The 23,987-nt window shown below is 46.0% G+C and overlaps 1 protein-coding gene across 1 annotated transcript; it reads right to left on the bottom strand.

Annotated features, from left to right (window-relative positions):
- Positions 1–2,736: 2,736 nt before the first annotated feature.
- On the bottom strand, positions 2,737–22,911 carry TMEM273 (transmembrane protein 273; the record flags this gene model as incomplete). The annotated part of the gene is made up of 4 exons (XM_084245429.1): positions 2,737–2,759; positions 3,020–3,160; positions 4,177–4,230; positions 22,866–22,911. 4 exons carry the CDS (start codon positions 22,909–22,911, stop codon positions 2,737–2,739), a joined length of 264 nt encoding a protein of 87 aa, XP_084101555.1.
- Positions 22,912–23,987: the final 1,076 nt, after the last annotated feature.

Raw genomic sequence — 23,987 nt, 5'->3', positions numbered from 1 at the left:
AACCTGCAAAACAAGAGAATACGATGTTCGCTCAGTCATTCCTAGATGACAGAAAGCATGTGCAAAGTTTTACTATATGAGAACGACTTGTGTTCCCTTAGATTTTTCTTCTGGATCTAATTTCTTCCTGACTCCATCTAGTGTCAGTTTTGGAAACTAGAATTTTGTCTCCCTCTCTGAATATCCCTCTATTTGCAGAGGAACTCTGGTATGATAAGTGCCAAGAACAGTTCCTGCCCAGGTTGGGGGAACACATCCCAGGAGACATAAACACCCCAGCAGCCATTAACTCCTGGCCACCCACCTCCCCTGGTCCTTCCTTTCACCATCCTGCTTTTCTTTTCCTGCATTTCACTTCCACAACGCTTATCACTAATGACTATCACAGCCACCTCACCTGGTTTATAGAAACTGTCTGCTATATGCCTGATATATCAAAATAATCCAGAATTTCTATACACACACATAGCCAAGTTACTCCTCCAACACGATCACACACAGGACATAAAACTACAGTGACCACTGGTGCAGTGATGGTTATAAATTGGTATGTGTTGTAATGTTCACGGCAGCATCTCCACACATATGTGTATGTCTGTTGTTCATGAGGAACCTTCGCAGCATACACACATGCACCATGTACCAGGATTGAGTGCACAACACTTTTAGTGAGTTGAGTCTACAGCAAGTCCTCACTTTATGTGGTCAATATGTTCTTGGATACTGCAACTTTAAGCATCAAGATGTGTAAATAAAGCAGGTCCTCAAATAACATTTCAAGTCAACTGGGATCATTTTATTTTATTCTCATTAACAAACAACAGTTGAACAAAATGATGTTATTTGAGGACCTGCTGTACCTATGTCTCCAGCCTCTTCTCTCCACACCTTCAAGGCCTAAGGTCCAGGCGTTTATTCAACACTTACATGAGAAACACTCTTCCATGCACTGTGTTAAGTGTGGGGGCTACAGAGATAAAGGGGAAATCCTGCATCAAAGACTTTGCATTTTACAGGGACAGCCATCAAAAGAAATAGATAATTCAATATATTGTACAATGCCAATAGGGGAAAAGAATGTTGAGGAGGGGAGTTTCTATTTTAAATGGCCATGCAAATAAAATGGTGGCACTGAAGCAGAAATGAGGGGCAATGAGGAAAAATGAGGAAAATGAGGGGCAATGCTTGTATGTGGCTGAGAAAAAAGCATTCCATGTGATAGAAAACAGCAAGTGCAAAGGTCCTGAGGCAGGATTGTCCTCAGGACATAGTGTCTACGCAGAAGAGCAGGGAGACTGGGAAGCCAGGTAATGTGGACCATACTGCATATGCCTTCCCAGGGGGGTCATAGTTGGGGAGAGGGACCTCATTCTGTGTGTGTGGAGGGAGATGCTGGGAGATTCTGTGAGGGGCAGAATCTACCTGAGGTGGTGTGGAAGCTAGTTCAAATCCCACTACTATACCTTGTGGCCCTTCCACTCTCCTGACATCTGCCCTCTAGCCCAGAGGAATGGAAAGTAGGAGGAGAGGCCATGGGGTGCAGTCTCATTCTCTAGGAAGTGTTTTGTGGTGGAGAAAAGGACTACAATGTCAGGTAAAGATGCAGAGTGGAAAAAACAGGAGGGAAAATGATACCCCTCAATAACTGTGCCGGCACCCACCTTACCTTGGGCCTCTCTTCTTGTCATGGGGTTCTTTTAGTGTCGTGAAATCTAAACAGAGAAATGAAGGCATTAGAAAGGAGGCAATGTGATCCCCGGAAAAGCTCGCTCCATGCCAGACAAGTGGGAAAGCATCAGAATTGACTCGGTCAGGAAAAAGAGATCCCTTAGGTGGGGGTCACTGGGTGGGGGTGGTCTTAGTGCCCTGCCCCCTCCCTATTGGAACTGTTGGCATCTCCCTCTCCATGTCCCATCACTGAGCCCCCTTGGTTCAGCACACAGGTGGGACTGAGCCTTCCCTACAACCCACCTGTTCCTCCTCCCCTCCCTCTGCACTTGTAAGTCCTGGGCCCTCTTGTCCACAAGTGGCCTGGCTTTATGACAAGGAGGCTGTTTTCTCTCCCTCCCCCCTTCTCCTTATTCACAGAGATACAAAATCACTGGTAAGCAAACTCCTATGGCCAATTAAACACTTACGCAATTGACACACTGGCCTCTCAGGAGGCCCCGAGTGCTGTGCCCCCTCCTCTTTCTGACCCAGACCTCCTTTTCTGTATATCTTCACAGATAACAGCTACATTTTCCAGAGATGCATTAAGGGTCCTTCCTTTTTATCCTAAAGAAAATGTTGTGGCACATTGCGTCATCGCCCCACTGAGCAGCTTTACCTGACGGGAAGTTTTGGGGGGTTGCATCTTGAGAGAAGAGGGTGCTGAGGTTGCATCTCACTGCCAAACTCCCAAATGGACTGCACCTGAGTCTCTGTGGGACCTGCTTCCCAGCAGGCACCACAGGGCATCAGGAGCCATGCCAAGGGCACATAAGCCCAACTCCGTTTTGATCCTGAGGACACACTCAGCACTGCTCAGAGTGAGACTTGCCCGGTTTATGGGAGGGAGTGTGGGAGGGGGGTGGTAATTGGCCCACATAATCAGTGCTGCAGCATCTCCCACCGCCCACACTTGTTCTGATCAGCCTCATCACCTCCTGAGGTCAATGTTATGGGATCACATTATTTGGATAAGAAAACAGAAACTTTGACTCTGCTCCCTGTCCCATCCTTCTTCAGGAAACCTCATCCTAAGGATATTGAGTCAACTGAAGAGAGAGAGAGAGAGAGAGAGAGAGAGAGAGAGAGAGAAAGAGAGAAGGGGGCAGAAGAAGGAAGGAAAGGGATGGAGGGTGGGTGGGAGGGAGGAAGGTGCTGCACTTAGTCGATGCATTTTCAGCCCGTGTCTTTTTTGACTTTCTCTGCCAATGTCATGAGTAGACCTTGGTCCTCCCTCTGGGATGCTGACTGGGATTGTCCTTGTTCCCGGCAGGGGCATAGCCAGGGCTGAGGATAGCAGTTCCCTTACCTTTGAGGCCCTGATTTATGCTTTTCTGGTCAGAGGACTCATTATCAAACAAGTGCTTCTTGATCATGCAGATCTTCAGGGCCAGAAAGCACGCCACTATCACAACACCCAAGGCCGTCCCGATGAGGGCGTATTTGAAATCTGAAGTGAGGGAGGAATTAAATAATGGACTTCAATCAGTTCTATGGCTCCTTTATATTTGGGATGAAGTTCAAAGTCATGCACATGAGACTCCAATCACTGAGACAACCTAATTGTCCACTCTCCCAGGAGCACGTTCCTTCCCTGGCACTTGCCCACATCCCAGCTCCTCCTCCTGGAACTCTCCCCTAGCCCCACAGAAGCGGAAGCCATTCCCAAGTGGCTGATGACTCTTTTCCCTGGCCTCCTTCACCTATCCCTTCATTAACTCCCTTGTAGAGCATGTGTGAGTGGCCTGCTCCATGGTCAGCGTGGAGGGTAAATGAGTGAGGCCCTGACACTCTCTTGAGGAGCTAAGAGGTCACACCCATGCCAGGTAACAGGGTGGGTTGAGTTGATGTCAAAGTTGCAAGCCTTCCCGGAAGGCATGACATGCCAATTGCACTGTGCCCATAAGGTGGGCCTTGGAGGTGAAGTGGGGCTGGGACCATGCAGGTAGAGGGCAGCACTGGTCAGAAAAGCAGGGCAGAACCGACCTTGGGGGGTGAGGCAGGGCGCATGGTTACAGAGCAGGGGCTGGAGCTCCTGAGGCTTCTCACAAGAGGCAGGGAAGGAGGCCCTGATGTGCCAGGTTCCCTTTGAGGACAGACTCTTGCATATGACCTTGCCTCCAGGACAACTCTTTAGCCACTCAGGTGGGACCAGAGGTGAGGGCGGCTCTCATTCTGTGGTGACTGGCAGGAAACCAATACCAGCACACACCCCCACCTGCCCAGGCCTCCCCTTTTTTTTTAGGTTTATCAAAACTAAGATCTATTTTTTTTTTATTGAGGTAACATTGGTTTATAGCACTGTACATGATTTAGGAGAAGAGTTAACCTCCTCGGATGAATGTTACCACTTCACCCCACCACCAAAGCACCCACAATTCTCTGCCATAAGTTCCTATGTCTTTTGGAGTGCCTCCTTCCTGCCCACCAAACCATCCTCACAGAATAAGCTGTGCAGCCACCTACCAATTTCAGGCCCAGGAGTCCTGCCCGTTGCCAGCACCTGAGCTCCTCCGACATCTGCAGAGGAAGATAACCCAGAATCTGGTTAGGACAGAGCTGCTAGCTGTGACCAGCATAGAAGTGAATTCCTGGTCTTGCCAGGGCCTTACAACCCTCTTCAAAACCCAAGCCAGAATTGAGATTCTGTCAAGTTCTAGAAAGCACGTGACTTTTTTGGGAGGCACCAGATCTTACCCAGCTACCTCCCTGTATTTCATGCCTGGCAGGACTGGATGGGCTAGGTTCACTAAACAGAGTGGCTGTGACTGGACACTGACTTCTGGCTGGTACTGGAAACTCAGAGCTGCAGAGCTGCATGTGCTGCTTGCTCACTCTGGTCCTTTCCTGACCCCTTTCTGGCTTGTCTCTGCTTATACTAGGCAGAAGGCAGGGGTCAAGCAACACGGCCAAGTTAGGGCCAGCTTCACCCTTGCCCCCTGCATATACTCCATCTTTCCCGCCTCCCACTTGGGTCCTCACCCCTTGGTGACCATCGCTCTCCCTGAGGAGCATGTGGCATTAAAACTTTGTACAGGTCCAAGATGAAACTTGAAAGGAGAAAGGAAAAGGACACAGATCAGAAAGAACAAGATGAAAAGAGCTAGAAAGACAGAGAGACGCAGGGAGAGGAACACCAGGAGTCAGGAGCACTCAGGGACACATGGAGGCTGATCCTGAGAAGCCCAGGCAGCTGGCAGGAGGGTGAGAAGGAACGAGAACGGCCTTGTACTTCTAGCAACATCCGGCAGCCAGTGTCCTTCATGCCCCTCGCCCATCAAATATGTCATCCAGAACTCTGGGCTCTGTGCCCCTCCCTGACAGGGATTCTATGGATCAGGCCCCACTTCTCACCAAGTTGATCCCTTAGACACCACCCTCCATGCTTCATCCTGAGCTCCCCACAGGCTTGGAGGCTGCCCCTGGCCCCTGCTTCTAAACAGCCTCTTTCTGGGTTTCCTGCTCTGCCTCAGCCCCCATCAGGCACAGAGTCAACACCCTCCATGGGGTCACTGCTTTCGCAGCTGCAGGTCTGCAAGCCCAGACAAGGCACCAACCTGGGCCACATCTTGTCCAAGTAATTCCTGCTAGCCAGCCGATGGCCACTCGGGGGCAGTCTTTCCCCTCCTCGGGGAGGGAAGTCCCTCCATGCAGCCCTCCCTGGCAGGCTGGGCAGCCTCTCATCCTGAGCTCTAAGGAGCCCCTGGGTGAGGATCCATCATTAACACACTAGCCCGGCCTGTGAGCCCACCCCTCCCCCCCGCCTCTTGCCAGGGTCAGGAGCTGTGGATAGACCCTTACCAAGCCCCTGACGCCGACGTCCCCTGGCTCTGTAAAGTAGCTGGAGGATGGATGACTCTAGCAGGCCTGGTTTGTGAGCACAGCCAGATTGGTCTCCAGAGTACTCCGGACTTTTAGATCTGAGAGATCCTAGAGGAAGCTGTGCTGCCCTTCTCTGCTGGAATTCTCTGGGTTTTCTTGCACACAGGAGGAGGAAGCTTAGCATCCAGCGAATAGGCTTTCAAACCCAGGGGAACATCTACAGGGTCTGAGTAGGGGCTGACTATACCAAGGCTGGTCCCCCTGGGCATGCTCAGATCGGGCTTGACCACCTGCTCCGCTCAGACTATCCACTCTGAGCCGGGTGCAGAGGACAGGAGCAGGTCTCACAGCACATCCTTGCTCCTGCTTACAGCAAAGAACAGGGGGCTCCTCTAGGTGGCCTGCTGCCTTTCTAAGGCAACCTCCCTCCGCACAGCCTCTGCGTGTGCCCAGGTCAGGACCTGCCCCCAGGAGCACTCAACAAGCCACACACCTGAGGTTACACCTACCCACAAAATGATGCCTTTTTCTGAGGTGCATAAAAGCACTTATGGGCTCTGAGAGTAGAGTCTCTGCTTCCTCTCCATGCCCCATTTGGACATGTTATTGCCAAATGACCTCCTCTCCTCCCTGCCAAAATAGCCTTTCTCCAGGCCCCGTCTCTGCAGCCCCTCCCACCTCAGTCCTGCAGGACAGTTTCTGGACAGGAAGCAGCCTCATGCAATAAATGGCCCTGAGGCCTGAGGCAGGAGGGTGTCCCTGGGTCACCTTCCCCCAGGATGTGAGGGCAGCTTCAGAGGAAGGCAGCAGGGCCCCTTTTGGGAGAGTGAGCTGAAGGTGCAGCATGACTTGCTCAGTTGGAATCTGACCTGCTGAGAGCCCCTCCCGACATTCAGACCTCCCTGTGCTGTCCAGGACACCTGCTGGACCCACCCTCAATGGGCTTGCCCTCTTCACCACCCTTATTTGGACAGAATCAGGCTGTGTGTTTCCACTTGTGTGGCAGTGGGCGTGTGTGCACTCAGTTGTCGGTTCTATAAGTATCTGAGCTAAAAATAGGGAGAAGCTGCCCTAAGTGTTTGTCAATTGTTGCCTGGCCATTTTCATCTTGAAACTTAAATATTGCAGAATGGTCCCTAACTTTAGATCTCAGGAATTCCAACATTTCTCAGCTACAGGAAGGGGTTTTAAATGTCTGGAACAAGCATCCGTCATCTCCTGGCAAGCCCCCACACAGGAGTGAAGAACGTGCAGTGTGCTCTGTGTGGCCCTGGGGATTAAAGAGAAACCTCAGACCTCTGTCCCCCATGGAAGTGCTTACCAGACAGAAGAGACAAGATTTACACTGAAGAAAGATCAGAGTGTCACAAGCAATGTTCAAACCTTCCTAAAAACCTCAGTCTCCAGGAGCTGGAAATCTAAAGAGGCAGAGGCTATGGGGTGGGCACTTGCTGTTTGCCCTGATCACTCCCCCCGCAACTCTTGACCTTTAGGGGACCATGGTGTGGCTTTGGGAGCCCCCTTCCTATGATGCCAGAGGGCTGGCTCTAAGGTAGACAGTGAAGCCTGGCTGGTTAATTAGCATAATTAGCATATTCTTCCTGCCAGCAGTGATTGGTCAAGAGTGGGTTATACAAACAGCCCAGTAGGCCTCAACTCTGGGACTTTGGGGAAAATCCTGAGAAACAGGAATGTCTTCTGGCATAGGAAACTGCAGGGCCGAGGGAGGATTCCTGAGTGGTAGGCATCTGCTGACACTGAAGCCCCAATAGAAGAGGATCAAGGTGAGACCAAGCCCTAAGACAACTTGTGAGACCCTAAATCCAGTTTGCCTGAAGCCTGCTGAAGCTTCAGATGAGGGTGGGGAAGCCTTGCACCTCTTCCTGACTTTTCAGTCACCTCAGGAAGGAAATGCCTTCTTGACCTTAAATCTTAACTGAGCTAAGAGCTGTCACCCGCATTCAGGTGAGTCCTGATAACTGAGGTGGGTGGTCCTTCAGAGGTTGATTCCATCGGAAATCAGGTTGGCAAGGCAGGGACTGGTGCCAATTTGCTGGCTGTGAATGAGAACTCACATGAGCCAGAAAAGATCCACAAGCTAAGCAACCCTGCAGGCCTCTGTGCCTTTGCACATGCTATTCTCTTTGATGAAATACCTTTCCTTGTCCCCATAGAAAGCTCTTACTTGTCCTTCAAGACTTAGCACGAAGCTCTGGAGGTCCCCTTGCTCTCTGTTGGTCCAGGAAATCGCCCTGCCACCTCAGCAAGCCTCTGCCCTGCTCTGTCCATTCCAGCCTGCAGGTGGTTCTGTGGCAGGAAAGACACACTTCACATAGCCCAGGATATCCTGTTTCTCCCCAGGACCAGGATGCTATGTAAGGCTCCTTGCAACTGAGTTTCTCCTTCAGGGAGATGCAAGAAGAAGGGAGAAGGGGAGAATCCTATTCTGACTGGGAAATTACCCAAAATGAGTATTAAACCAGAAGCAGTTTGAAGTGATAAAGATCAAGTTTCTAGTATTCAGTGATAATAGGGACTTAAGAAGAAAGTTAAAAAAAAAGGGGGGGGGGTGCTCCCTGGTGGCGCAAGGGGTTAAGACGCAACCTATGAAGCTATATGCAGCCATGGCAGCACGAGTTCGATCCCCGGCCAGGGCGTTACCCACATGGCGCAGCAGACCTCTCCTGACTCACCCCCTGCTCCCCTCAGCAGTGTACTTTGGTCAATCTGCCTGTTCTGTCCCCCACTCTGTCGCTGGTGAATCCTCCCCCCACCCCGTACCTCTGGCCTGTACCCCAGCTCTTGTATGCATACATAAATATTTTTTAAAAATGTATTACATTTTTAAAAAAAAAAGATGAAAGTAAAAGCCAACCACAGAGGAATCAAATGACAGCATTGTTCCCGTAACTCTGACACTGCTGCTGGGAACACGTGTGGGACACTGTACATGCAACATGCATGGGACCCCTTGGGAACATGAGTGGGCACCATTGCTGTGCATGTATCTGGCTTCCCCACCTGTGGTCCCTGGTCCAAGCACAGCATCCCCAGCATCCCGCTCAGAAGGAAGCCTGGCCAGGGCACTAGCCGTGCAGAGTGAAAGGGGACAGTCCAGTGATGCTCCACAGATGGCTCACAGGCCTCACCTTCCTCATCTGAAAATGGGCACCGAAGACCGTGACATGGAAGGATCGGCGGTCCTTGCTCTTTCACTGCTCCATGGGCCTGGGTGGTGCCGGAAATTAAGTGTGTGAAATCTAAGTGCAGAAAGTCTTCAGTCCTCTCCTGAGCAGGACGCAGATGACCGCTGAGTTGCCCTGGGTGACGCAGGGCCCCTGTTCCCTGCAGCCGCTGGGATGGCTCTTGGGTTTTGCGCCTTCCTTGAGCACCCCTGTGACTGCAGAAACCTCAGGCTCCCCATTCTTGGACCTAGAAACCACCTGAAATTGCCCTTCCTCATTACACTCTTCTGTCTCATTAAAGCTCTCCTGCAGCTGACAAATGTCAGCAGGATGTGCCCCACAGCTGGTGGGGCTCCTGTCTTCTCTGGGGGCACCTAGACTTGGGGCAGAACTCAGCCCTGATGGAACTGCGCGGACTGGAGAGTTGGAAAGCCGAAGGCGAACAATGCAATTATGGCTCCAAGGGAAGTGTGGGGGCTTGGGACACCTTGATTCCCAGAGAGCTCCTCCCATAGCAGCACACAGAATCAGACAGAGCATTCACACCACACCCCTGCTACGTCTGCCCGGCCCCCACCGGCCAGTTCTGGGTGGGCCCCAGTCCTAAGTGAGTATGAGGTCCATGCGGGTGCCTGTTATGCCATGCAGGAGCACAGCAAGGGGGCCTTGCCCTCCTGCAGGCACAGAAAGGGTCCTTTGGAGTGAGTGTTATTTAAATTAAAAATTAAGGACAAGCAGGAGCTGGCAGGGATGGTAGGGGGCAGGGTGGAATGGAGACAGGCAGGGAAGCTGTCCAGGTAGAGGGAAAGGTGCCAGCAAAAACCTGAAAGCAGGAGGGGAAAAGAGAGCTTGGGACTAAGGAGGGTAGCTCAGGGTCGGGCCAGAGGGGTATGTGGGTGAGATGAGGCTCTCAGGAGACCGTGAGCCAGGACAGGGTGGTCCTGGGCAGGACCTAGAAGCAACAGCTAGAGAAGGCCACAGGGAAGCTGGAGAGGCGACGCAGGGTTATACAACACAAGAGGCTGTGACTCTGGCTTCCAGAAATAGCATCATAATTAAGAGGAAAACAACAGTGGTGGGTGACCAGATGTTACCAAAACTTGGGCCCACTTTGTTTTCCTGTGCAATCTTTGCTAATTAATTCTTAAAGATCACACACTGGGATTAAAACACTCAGCTACAGAAGCCAAACTGATCAATACCTTTCCAGGCTAATGGAGGGGCTGGAGGCAGGGAGCCAGCTCCAGCCTGAGGTAGACCCAAGGGTGCTCCAGGTCCAGGGAGGTCCCCCAAAGGGGTGGGACCCTCCAGGGTGTCTTGACCAGGAGATGCAAACACGGTCACACCCAGTAGGGGAGTGGCTAAAAACTCAAGAACTAGGGGTGCTAGAAGTTAGGGAGAGCTTGAGGATGTCCTGCGGGGTGAGTGGGGGTATCTAGGGAAGGTCACACTAGAGGACCTATAGCCAGAACACATAGCCAACCTTTTGCTCCCTCGGTGAGGGGGTCTGCTCCATCTCTGAGCACATCTGGGAGGGTAGGAAACCTTCCTATGACCTCATGGTGCATGGGAAGGAATGAGACTTGAAACAGGAACATCTGAGTCCTCATTATGCCACTTCTCAGCCCATGACCTGGGGCCAGAAATGACAAGGCTCCCAGCTTGGTGGCCCTACTGCAAGGGATGCGGTCACAGGGATTTCTCAGCTGTGGGTGAAGACTTGCCCTAGCTTGGTCCTCAGTGCTCCTGGGGGCCACAGGCAATATGGGGAGCAGAGCATATCAGGAGGTAACTAGTAGGGGTACTCAGAGCAAAAGAGATAGTCCTCCCCAGCAAGGGTTCAGATCTCTGTTGTTAAGCACAGTCACTGAGCGGAGGCCTCCTCAAGCTGCCTGGCTCCCAGTGCAAGGCCACCTTCCACTCACCTGCGGGGCTTCGGACCAAAGGAGGCCTGTTTTCAACAGCAAGCTCAAGGCCTGCCTTTGCAGAGAGTGCAGGGAGGCTGGAAGCAGTGCAGAATAACTAATTAATGATGGTAAAGTATTGTGGAAGAGGAAAGCGTTGCATAACCGCTAAGTGGTGGGGTTATTATTATTCATGCAATATTCATACTGTGCTCTTCAGCCTCTGGGAAGCTGCGCTCAGAAGTCCTCCGGGACCTGGCTGAGGGGAGCATGTGCCCAGGAGGCGGGGCTGTGGGATGACAGCTGGCCTGGCCCAGCAGAGGAAATGACAGCATTCAGACAATACCAGGGCTCCAGGATCTTGGCAACACTGAGCCACCCGCCTTCATCTACCAAGAGAGTTTCCTCAGCCCTACTGTGCGCCATGGTCTATGCTACCATTTCCACCACGTTTATCTTTTTAAGGCAGCTTCCAATGTTTTTGCAAGCCTGGGGTGTGCCCCATGTCTAATTACTTAAAAGTTATAAATCAAGCCACACACAGGGCCCAGCCCACTTCCTCCTCAGGGCCTGGCTGTCTACACCCCCTGGGTCTCCTTCCTGAGAAGGAGCTCAGTCCTTCTAACTACCCTGAGTGCTGGCAGGGCCTGGCCTAGGCCTCCTGAACCTGCCAGACCCCCCAGGATTCGGGATGGACCTGACTTCCCACAGGTCCTCCTGCCCTACACTTCACTTCCTCACCGGACTTAGGTGTGCCTCCCCAAACTACTCTGCCAAATGGAGTAAGGAGACCCGGCTACTGGGCATTGGGTCTGCCTAAAAACGTGTGTTGTTCATGGAGATAAAACCTACTACCCATCCAATATCTAGTCCTCAGACCCCCACACCTCGCTACGGATCCCTCTCTAGATATACTACCCTTACTTTCAGCTGTCTGGCACACACAAGTCCTTCTCCCTGAAATCTGCATGCTGGCCCCATTCCAGAACTTTTAAAAGACTTTATGACAAGACCAAAGGGGGAAAAGTCTTTCCATTTGAATGTCTGTGAGAGACAGAGGGGTGTGGGGTAGGGACCACCAAAGCCAAGATAAGGGCAGGAGGTCCTTCTCTTGGGACCATGGTCCTCATCTCACTGGGAAGCTCCAGCACATGAGGAGCCCTGTCAGGGTCACCTGAACAGGAAAGCTCTGGAGTTTGGATCTGGATCTGTCTGGCTCTAGAGAAGGGTCTTACACTAGCAAACAGGTGGGCAGTGGCCCTGAGTTGGCCATGGTTTCTTAATGCATTATGTGTGGCTCATGATCGGACTCATCTGCAGCCTGAGTGGGTCTCTCTGAGTGTCTCCAGAGGCTTCTGTGGGCCAGCTGAGTGGCTCTGGCCTACATTGTCTACTGCAGGGCTGCGCAGGGGCCGGCCACAATCTGTGACAAACACAGCCTCAGTCCCCAACCCCAGACCACTTGCTGCTTCCAGCAGGGAGGCTGGTGTGAGGTGAGCAAAGTTCAGAAGCCACCATGGATTCTGCTGATGTTGCATTGGACAAATCTAGCCCCTCTCCCCAAAGGGTCCTTGCATCACCACCCCATGTGCTATACTGTAGCTGGGCTGCTCCTTGTCAAGGCTGCTTACAATGCCCTAAAGATCAGCCTCACCTTCTTTGAAGAAACCTTCCTCCACTGGCCTGTGCCCACTCTCAGCTTCATCTCAACCCCCCTCTAGTCCGGGCTGTCCTCACCCCCATGACTCAGCAGAAGCTGCCCTTTCAATATGTAAAACCCCATCCCTTCTGTCCCAACCAGATTGTTTCCTGCACACAAGTCCTACAGATTGGCTTCAGAAGCTATGGCTCCATTTCATATACCAATCAACTTCAAACCAGTGCCAGTGCTGGCATATGCTGAGCAGAGGCCACCAGACCAGATGCCAGCTGGGATATCAGTGATGGTACAGAGGGAATGAGACCCTTAACAGAAATGCTATTAGGATGATGAAGGCGCGCTGTGAGAGAGCATGTTCGGGACAGCAAGCATTGTTGTATGTGCACAAACGGAAGACAGTATGTGAAGGTCTTCAAGGCTGGACAGGAGTATATTCCCTAGGACCACGGAGCAGGAGCATGGGGTGGGGTGCTGCAGACATGGTAAGCACTTTGGCCTGTCCTGTCAGCAATGGGAAGCTGCTAGAGGATTAAACCAGGCAGAAGCATAACTAATTTGTACTCAACAAGATTCTCCTCCAGACAGCCCTCCCAACACCCTAGTTTGGATCAGGGGCTTCGCCTCTGCTTCCTTCTGTGTTTCCTTCATCTCAGCTTTTAGCACACTGCATTGCAACTGTCCTCCCCATAGACTATCAGCTCCTTCAGATGGCACCTGACTCACTTTTCCTTGTATCCCAACAGAGTCTAGTGAAAATCGTTATTTGCTTAATGAAAGAGAAATTCCCGGATGTCCCAATCTGCTGAGATAGTCCACAGGTCCAGCTCCAGGCCCTTCAGCTCTCCCCTACACAGCCCCAGGGTTTGCACTGGAATGCACAGGTCTCTGAGGTGGGTGCAGGTTTCAGGCTGAAATTTCCTAGTTGCTCATCTGTTCCGTTCAGATGAGCAGGGCAGAGTGAGCTAGTTCATCTTACTGAGAACCATTAACCGGTTATTTAATGGAATCAAATTTAATAAAAGGAGCAGTTCAAGTAATTCCAATGGAAAAATGAGGGTCTGGATGTGTCCTAGATGCTTACAGTGACTTCAAAGAGGAAGCAAGAGTGTTCTCGTTTGGGAGGGAGGGAGTAGTCTGTTGATTTGTACTTCAGCTAGGTCAGCTCCGGCTGTGACTCCCACCCAGGGTGCCAGGACCAGGGATTAACAGGCAACCTCTGCAGAGGTTACCTCATGGGACATTTTCCCTCCTTCAGGAGCCTCTAGGGTCAGGGATATGTGTCTGGGAAATATTAGGTGACAAAGACCCTCTCCCCAAAGAACATTCCTGGAACTCACCATTTTCCCGGACATTTAAAAATTCATTTCAGATGTTCATTTCAAAGAAGATGGAAAAAGCTTTCATTTTTCCCTGTTGCTCTCACTAAGTACAATTGAAAACCTCCACATTACATATTAACAAATAAATAAAACAGGAGGTCCTGAAAGGTGGAGAAAAGAAGGCAACTTGGCCAAGCACTTGTCCCCTACCCTACCCTCTGCACTAAAAGCAGGATTTATTTTTTTAAGATTGATGAAATTTACAAATTTTTATCAAGACCGACAAAGGAAAAGAGAGAAGACATAAACTACCAACACCAGAAACAGAACAAGGACAGCACTACAGACACTGCAGATAGCAGAATAGCAATTCTATACAAATATGATGATTTAAATAAAATAGACCATTCCTCAGAAAGTGCAAACTACCATAACTCATCCAATAGGAAAGAGATACTTTGAATGCCTTTTAACTATTCAGGAAATTGAATTCATAATCTACAAACTCCCCTGTCCAAAAGAAGTATTCCGAATCATCAAAGTTTCATGAGAGAATTTCAACAATTTTTTTTAAAAAAATTAACACCAATTCTACACAATCCCTTGCAGGAAACAGAAAAGGGAGCACTCTCTAATTAAATTAATGAGTCTGGCATCACCCTGATGTTAAAACCAAACACAATGCAAAAAAAAGGAAACTACAAATCAGTAGCCTCATAAAGACATTCAAAAACTCCTCCACAGGGGCCTCCCTGGTGGCGCAAGTGGTTAAGACTCAGCACTATAAAGCTGACCGCAGCCACTGTAGCACCAGTTCAATCCCTGGCCTGGGAGCAACCCACATGGCACCTCTCCTGCCTCGCCTGCTACTCCAGTCAGCAGTATGTTTCAGTAGATCTGCCTGTTCTGCTCCCCACTCTGTCTCTGGTGAATCCTCTCATACCTCTGACCTGTACCCCAGTTCTTATATCATAAATAAATAAATCTTCAAAAAAAAAAAACTCATTCACAAATGTTATGAAGTAAAATTTAGCAAGATAAATAAGAATTGTACTTGACAAGCATGTGGAGGCTATTTAACAATGCAAGATAGGTTTGACATTCAGCAGTGAATCGACGAAATCCACCATGTTAATAAACTAAAGAAGAAATAAGCATGTGATAATATTAAATGATGCACAAAAAACATTTGACAAATCACTGCCTTATTCATGATAAAAACTCTCAGAAACTTAGAGGGAAGCTTCTTCAACATGATAAAGAACACCAACAAAAAGCATTAGAGCAAACACCATACTTACTGGTAACAAACAAGATACTTTCCCACAAAAATCAAGAATAAGGTAAATATATCTGCTGTCACCATGCCTGCTCAACATTATACTAGAAATTTCTGCAAGGTCAATAAGGCAAGAAAAGGAAACAAAAGCCCTTCCAACCAGAAAGGAAGAAAGAAAACTGACCCAATTTGAAGATCATAATATCTAAGGTCTCTGCAGAAAATTCCGAAGGATCTAAAAATAACTTTCAGAACTATTAAGTGAATTCATCAAGGTGGCAGGATACAAGATCAATATACAGATCAATTGTTCTCTGAATACACACAGAAAGAGAAAATTTAAATACAATATAGCTTATAACCACTAAAAATATAGTCAGGTGGAAATCTAGTAATACATGCACAGGCCTCACATATTAAAAACTCTACAAAACCGATAATGAAATTTTTAAAAGATCTTAATAAATAGAAACATATTGAGTTCATGGAAAATTTAACATAATGAAAGTGTCAAATCTCCTCAAACTTATCTATAAATGTAAAGTAATTCCTATCAGGACTCCAGCATGATATCCTGTAGACAAAGATAACTATTCTGAAATTTACATGGAAAGGTGAAGGGAATAGAATTGCTAAAGAAATTTCTTGAAGAAGAACAATGTAGGAGGAATCATTTTATCATCCTGACATGTATTTACCTACAGAAATCAAAACTGTGTGCTATTTGATTTGCAACAGCTAAGATATGTAAACAACCTAAACGCCAAAAAGCAGATGACTGGATCAAGATGTGGTATATATACACAATAGAATACTACTCAACAATCAAAAATGAGAAATTCATGCCATTTGCAGGAACATGTATGGAGCTGGAAAGGACTATACTCAGTGAAATATGTCAGAAAGAAAAAGAAAATGTCTGGTGATATCACTTATAGAGGAATATCAGGAAATCAAACAGAGTTAACAAAGAAAAAGAGAAAACTTGTAGGGGAACTATAGATCTGAGGCTTAAAGCATGGGGGGGGGGGAGGAAAAGAGATCAAAATAGGGGTGGGAAGAGTACAAGGGACCATGGTGATGGATCACAGGTGATGTGATGGTGGGATATTTACAGGGACTACTCCTGTGGGGAGAATCAGATACAGTAAAAATAAGAAAAACAATATAAACAAATTTGAAAAGTAATATAAGGGGGGAAATCGGTGTGCTATCAGCATTGGGACAGACACATTACTGCAAAAGAGAGACAAATCAGAATTAACCCACTCACAGATGGCCAGCTGATTTTGACAAGGGTGGTTTTATCAACAAGTATTGCTGGAGCAAATGGATATCTATATCCCCCACAGTAAAAATTACCTTGACCTAAATTCACACATGAATTCAAAATGAATCATAGATTTAAAAGTAAAAAGTAGGGGTCTCCCTGGTGGCACATGGAGTTTAGATGCAACCTATGAAGCTCACCACAGCCACTGCAGCACAAGTTCAATCTCCGGCCAGGGAGATACCCACATGGTGCAGCAGACCACTGCTGACTCAACTGCTGCTCCCCTCTGCAGTGTATTTCAGTTGATCTGCCTGTTCTGTTCCCCACTCTGCCTCTGGTGAATCCTCTCACGCCCCACAGCTCTGGCCTGTACCCTGGTTCTTATGTGTACAAATAAATAAATCTTTAAAAAATAATAAAAATAAAAATAAAATGATACAACTTTTAGAATAAAATGTAAGCTAAAATCTTAGCGATTTAGGGCTTGGTGAAAACTTCTCAGGCATGATATCAAAAGCATGATTCATTTTAAAAAAAACAGTACATTGTACTATTAAACACTTTGTCAATGAAAGACTGTGAAAAAGATGAAAAGACAAAGTAGAAACAGACAGAAAATATTTGCAGAGCACATATTTGATAAGAATTCATAGCCAGCATATAGAAAGAACTCTTAAGATTCAATAGTTAAAGAGAAAAGTAAGTCATCCAATTAGAAATTTGGAAAGGAATTCTCTTGCTCTGTTAGGAAATTTCTCCTTGTCTTCCTGGGATCCTTCCTTTTTACCCTCTGGGGACTATCTGAGAGACCCTGTGTATTAATTTTCTTTTGTTTCATTTGTGATACCATGTTACATTTGTTACACAGCAAAAGAAAACTAATACATCAAGAATTCTTTCTCACTAGAATCCACACACCACAAGATTGTGAACCATTGTCTTGGCAGGAATCTGAAACAGGGGAAAAGCTGTCAGGAAAGATTTTTACAAAGATCTCAGGGACTAAGAGCCAAGGAATAAAGTGATGACTTTGACTTGTAAGATAAAAACGAATTTAATTCTCTTTACTCAGGCCTCTGCCATCTTTTCATTATAAATTAAGGGGGTGGGGGAGCCTCTGCTCTCTTCAATAACTCTGGCTCCTTCAATGAAGAATGTTTTAGGCACTGAAACATAATTAAAGTGATATTGTATTTCTTTTATCATCATGATTATAATAATACATAGATTTCAGTGAGTGCTTTCCAACTGAATTAAAACAGAGAGACAGGTGGCTGACATTTTGGTTGGAATTAGAATCCACACTAATATTTTATATGGCAGCTTTTGAAAAAGGAAGGTGCAAACCTCTAATAAAATGCCTAGAACTACTTCACCAGATGTTTTCAATAGCTATATTTAGGGCAATCTTTCAGAAAAATTTTAAAATATTTATAGGTTGGTAGTTAATTGGCAAATAATCTATTTAGAATTGTAACAGCAATAATCCAAGACCTAGTTGTAAGTCTTTTTTCATTATGTCAGTCATTGTATCAGTCTATCAAAGTACAGGGGCCCCTCTTAGGTGGATATCCTATATCTGCAAACGTGTAACCCTACAAGGACACATCCTTTATATGATCTCTGGGATGGAATGGGGTAGCCAGAATATAATCAATAAGAATATCGGGTAAACCCCAAATGTTCTATGAAATAAAAGAGTATGGAAGTATATAAAATATCAATGTTATTTTAAAAAAAAAAGGTCATTTCAGACTAAGGAGGGCCGACATGATTTTTAAATGCAATGCCCAATCCTTCTCTGGCTCTTTACTGAGAAAGACAGGAGGCTACAAAGGGACGCTATTTGATCAAATAAAAATAAAAGACTATAATCAGTGCACTATGTGAAAGTATTTTGTCAAAGTGAAATTTCCCGAAGTTCATAACTGTGCTGTTGTATAAGAGAGATTATCTTTATTCTTAAGTAATACACACTAATGTATTTGGGAATTAAAAAAAGGCATGATGCATACAACATATTCTCAATTGGCTCAGGGAAAATAGCTCTCTTTCGGGCCTCCCTGGTGGTGCAGCGGTTGAGCGCTGGGTTGCGAAGCTGCCCACAGCCTCTGCAGCGCAGGTTTGATCCCTGGCCACCAGTGAGGGTCCCACATGGCTCGCAGACCTCTCCTGCTCCGCCCGCTGCTCCCCTCAGCAATGTACTTCGGTCCTTCTGCCTGTTCTGCTCCCTGCTCTGGCTCTGGTGAATTCTCTCACCCTCCTGTGCTTCTGACTGTACCCAGTGCTTGTATAAATAAATAAATGAATCTTTAAAAAAAAAGAAAGAAAGAAAATAGCTCTCTTTCATATATATATGCATGACATATATAACTACATATAAATATTTATAAAGAGAACCTATGATAGAGCAATCTGTTTAAGAAATTAGCAAACCATACATCCCTTGTATTATTCTTATTCTTGCAACTTTAAGTATGAATCATTTTGGAGTAAACAACTGAAATAATAGTTTAAAAAGTCATGTCAGTTTTTCTGTGATGACACCAATTTCTGTTCTCCACTAAGAGGCAGTTTGATATCAGGGATAAAAAATAGCCTTGGGACATCAGAATGATTCCATACGAACACCAGTACTCCTGCTACAAGACCTCTGATAAACTGTTTTATTGCTTTGTGCCTCATTCCTCATTTGTGAAAATGGGCATGATAATAATAAGAGCGTATACCTTGTGGGCTGTCTGTGAGCAATGAATGAAGTCTACGTGATAGTGTTAGGAGTGGCACCATAGCCAGAATCAGCTCTAGGGAAGCGGACCCTTATAATGTTTTCAAGAAATGCATTGTTCATGGGAGACCTAAGGGTGGGGCAGAGGGAGAAGAGGAAGAAAAGGGGGGAGAAAAGAGATACTAATTATAGACTCAATTATAGACAGATGCTAAAAGCTGTCCAAAATAAGAAGCCCATTAATAGTTCAAACATATATTAACGGATATAGAATAGAGGCACTGCAACACAGGAGATAAAGGAAAGAATATTAAATAAATGGTATTCAAATAATTGATGTTATTTATAGGAAAAAATAGATTCTCTCTTTAGGCCATACAGAAAAATAAATTCCAAATAAATTAGACAATATAAAAAATGCCACCACTTTAAAGTTAAAAAAAATCTTACAGACAAAACATGAAAGCACACCAAAAGAAAAAACTAATAGATATGATTATATCACATTTAGAGATTTCTGCAGAATAAAGGATGCCACAAAGATAAAAGATAAGCAATATAATCAAAGAAGATATTTGCAACATATTAAAATGACAAATTGTTAATATCCATAAAAAATATATAAGTGCCCAATAACAAAAAAACCTCGGCTGAAACAATTAACAAGGAAGTTACAGGGGGGAAAAAAGCTGTCTATATAATAAAAATAGGGGAAATAGCTATTCTTACTAGTAATCTGGAATGCATAACCTAGAAATTTGGAATGATATTTTACAACTCTATGATTGGCAAAGAATGAGACATGTGACAATATAAAGTACTGCTGGATACATCCAGGGAGAAATATGTCCAGACCTTATTGGTAGAAAGCAATTTGGCAATAGCCAGTACGCTGAGAATTGTGCCTGCCCACAACATAGCAGCTCCTCCTCCAGGTATATCTTCTAGAAAAACAGCTGCAGTGGGTTCCAGGAGACAGACTGAGAAAGGTCATTGCAGCATCAGTGGTCATGCAAAGAGGGGTATGAAACGGGTAATACATTGTGACACAGAATCAGATATGTAGTTGCAATGAGTAAATTGGAGTCATATCAGAAAAGGCAGATAATGAAGCATGCTGAGGAACTAACCTTCATGGAGAGTTAACAGCACAGGACAGGAAGTGCAGCCAATGCAGGGGACTGTTTCCTCTGGAGAGGGAGGGAGGGAAGCAAAACAGGAGGGGAGTCAAAGGGCTTTAACTCCAGATCTAATGCTCTGTATCTTTAATGGATATGTTGATTTATCTACTCTTAAACACATAGATTTTAAAAAAAAAAAAAAAAACCTCACATTTTTAAAATGTTTTCATTCAAGGTGTAGGGTCTATGAACGTTACATTAATTTCAGTTTTAAAGATATTTTTAGAATATTCAAAACTTGGTGCTTCAGAAACAACTTCTCTGGGTGTGGGGAATAGTGCAACTGACTTCTCTTTGCAGGGTCCCATGTGATGCCACCAGGAGGGACTAGGTAGAGCCTCCTCTAGTTCCCCATTGTGACCCCAAAAACCCAGTTCCCACACACACTCTGGTGGTTGGTCTGGCCACCTGCCCTCCCAGGTCATCAGTTAGTAGGTCACACTACATAAACCTCAAGGTTCCTTTCCCCAGTTCACAAAGTGAAAGTCCTAGTTTTTCTTTCTTCTTTCAACAGACCAACATACTGTTTCTTAGTTTGTAGAAATTCACTCATTGGAATTAAAACTACATATGACCATTATGAAAAATTTCAATACAAAGACCAAAAAATACCTCATCATCTGACTTCCTTAAAAGAGTAAAGGATACTAGTAGGTCTTGCCTGTGTTTTCTTCCAATCAGTTCCTGGGGTGGTAAACAAACATAGGCAAAGTATAACTATAACTACATAATATAATAACTCTAAACCTGTCACTTTGTCCCCTCTCTTTTCTCCATGTCAGTTCTAAGAAATCTGTCAGTTATTTAAACACATTGGTTATTTCTGAAAATGTTAGGACATTCTTGGTTTAACCAGATTCTGATGGCTAATCACTTATTTGTGGTTTTCACTGCAATTATTAGTGATGAATAACATCCTATTCAATATTTTGAGGAGCTTTTACACTATTATTTAATTTAGGATACATTCCTGAGGGTAGAAGTTGGCAAACAGCTTACATTTTGCTACACACTGTCAGACTGCCTTCTGGCTCTGTGAGTCCCCTGAATATCCAGTAGTGGGGTCTCTCCTTATGTCAGCTACTGGCTGTGGACTTTCCATGTGGTGACAGACTGAATTCTCTCAACAGTCTGATGAGGTAGATAGTATTATTTTCACGTTACGGATGAGAAAACTGAGCACAGAGGTAGTGACTAACCAGCCTGGGCTAGTAAATAACAGAGCAAGGATTGCCATTTAGGGTGGGATAGATTTAGACAATTTCTGAGCACTGTTGTCTCTAGTAATAGTATCTGAAAGCACTATCAAGCTGTGATACTGTAGCCAAGTAAAACCCATCCATAAGATGCAGCTGGTAGTAGACCTATTTCATAGAATTGCCATTGGGGATGGCAATTCTATGAGCTCATTAAAGTGTTTAACAGAGAATGCAACACGTGTAGAGACCTCAAAAATGTGTTATTATTTCTTTTATTGTTATTTGTGAACTTGAGCATTGTAAAAACAATATTGCCTATTTGTAATTCTTGAATGAATTGCCTGTTCATATGATTTCCACATTATTCCCATCTCATTTCCTCAATTTAACTGCCTTCCCACCAGGACAGATTGGTATGTATATCTGATAGAGCAAAATCACAAAGGTTAAGCTCCTGCCCCCTGCACTGCTTTATGGGCATGCTCCCTGATCTACCCTGCACGCCCTTTGTTCTTGCCCTCTGGTTCTCAGCATCCCCTGGTGGCGACCATCAGGGCCCATTTCCACAAGTAAAAGACAGATGCAGAGACTGTCCATCTGTCTGACAAGCTCACTCTCAGAGGTGAAGGTATTCTTTCTCTGGGCTTGGTGAAGGCTTCAACAGAGTCCTAACCGTGAAATCATTCTGCCCACATCCAAGATAAAAGCTAATGCTCCGGAGACAGAAGATTAAATCTAGAGACAGACTACTTGCCTTTTTGGTCTTGACCCAGTGCAACTTCTGGGAAAGAGCATCTTTGTGTATTTGAGGGATAGCTGCTGCCCTTTTAAGAAATAGCAGTGATGTCAAAGGGGACTTTGCAAAGTTGCGTGACTCCACCCTTCCTGGGCTGACTATCTATGCATCTAACCATCACCCTGGCCCTTGATCTCTATCTCAGTTTCTTCCTCTCTGTTTCTCAGGGCTTATATTTCTCTCTCTATGGCTGACCCTACTTTCCTATCAGTGTCTGCCCCTACCCCTCTCCCTTCTTTCTTCTGGGTGCACAGAATTAAACATGACTTTAACAATCAAAGATACCTCTGGGTGATGAAGAGAGACTACTTCACTCCATAGAAAGACTGACCCACCACTGGCTGCAGAGAAGCTTCTACATACCGACTTTTGTCATTTGATATAATTATTTTGATTTGACTTAAATTTAATTTAATTCTCTCACACAATCCTAGAAGATAAACATTATTATCTTGCACTTTATTGATTCAGCAGCTGAAACTCAAAGAGTCTAAGAAGCTTTCTGCAGTTTGTCAACAAGGGAGCCACAGTTTAAAGCCAATTTGCCTGGGTTACAAGCCCAAAACTCTGTCTGCCACCTGTCCCTTCCTATCCTTCCTGACCCAGAAACACCGAAGTTGCAGCTAGCATGAAGCAGACAAAACAGTCGCTCACTGTCAAGTGAAAGTGAGAAAAGGAATCTATCCAAAGGGACAATTCTATACTTGAGGAAATAAGCCCCAGTAGCCTAATGGTCCCCCAGTTTCGCACTCCCTGTCACAGAAAAGTGATGTCCACCCCATTTCCTTACTCTTCACTCATTTACTCACCCAACAAGAAGAAGAAGACTCTCAGCACACCAGCCTCCAGACCCATGCTGGTTCCCTGCTCCTGGCTCCTTGCAGGACAGGCACAGGGACAGGCACAAGGAGCTGTGTAATCTTGAGTCCTGGAGACAAGAGCCAAGTCCCACGTGACAGGGAAGGAAGCCAGCTGCTGCCACAGCCGGAGGCTCTCAGTTCCTGTCAGCCCTTCAGAGGGCAGGGGGGAGGGAAGTCCCTGGGGTCCTGGTCTCTGCCAAGTTGTGGAAGGGAGCTGGGTCTCCCTGTGACATGCTATGCTGGGGGACTAGCTATCACCCAAAATTATCCCCTGTAAATCTTCCTTTAGGGGAACCCAAGTGTAGCTTGGTGCATATTCTTACCCGGGGATCCCCACTGGTAATTCTCAGAGGAGGATTTGAACAAAGCTGGTCTGGTGTTGGGACACCCTGCTCCTGCAGTACTCTTCCCAACCCCCACCCCAGCCTTGGGTTAGGAACAGGAACTGCCCCCCAGACCAAGCACTGTTTTCATGCCATAGACCTCTTTAAGCCTGGGGAGGTCTATGACTTTATTCTTAGAGAATTTTTCAGTGGGCCCCAAATAAAGTAGGACAGGTAAGAGAAGCCAGATACATTGGAATAGAAAACATTTAGATTTAGAAATACAGATACATCTTTATCCACATAGTAAATAGCAAGATTCAGTGACCAGTGAAGTAACTCCCACAACTTTGACATCTGTTAAGAGTAAAGGATATTTAGCGATATATGTAACCGGGAGAATGGAAATGAAATAGCCCCAATTCCTGCCAGCAATAAAGTCACCTGTGTGGTATTTCACCTGGGTATATAGACTGCACTCAATCTAGAAGGAAAATGTTAAGTTTGTCTATTAGAAATTAGAGGACAGAGTCGTAATTTTTTCCCAGGCAATTGCACAGACCTCAAGTCATGTTTCTAGCCTGGAGGAGCTTTGACTGTCAACACAGGCTCAAACAGCACACCTGGGGCCACATGTTTCTGTACTTCTTTATACTTGCTAGACTATCAAATCACCAACCCAGGTATTCAAGCAATGGCACTTTTTATTTTTTTTTTTATTTTTTTTTTTCAATGGCACTTTTTAAAA

The sequence above is a fragment of the Talpa europaea genome (genome assembly GCF_964194135.1).
Source record: "Talpa europaea genome assembly, chromosome: 10".
In the NCBI taxonomy this organism is placed as follows: domain Eukaryota; kingdom Metazoa; phylum Chordata; class Mammalia; order Eulipotyphla; family Talpidae; genus Talpa; species Talpa europaea.
Note: the sequence above shows the minus strand (reverse complement) of the source record. Positions and strands in the feature narration are given on the sequence as shown.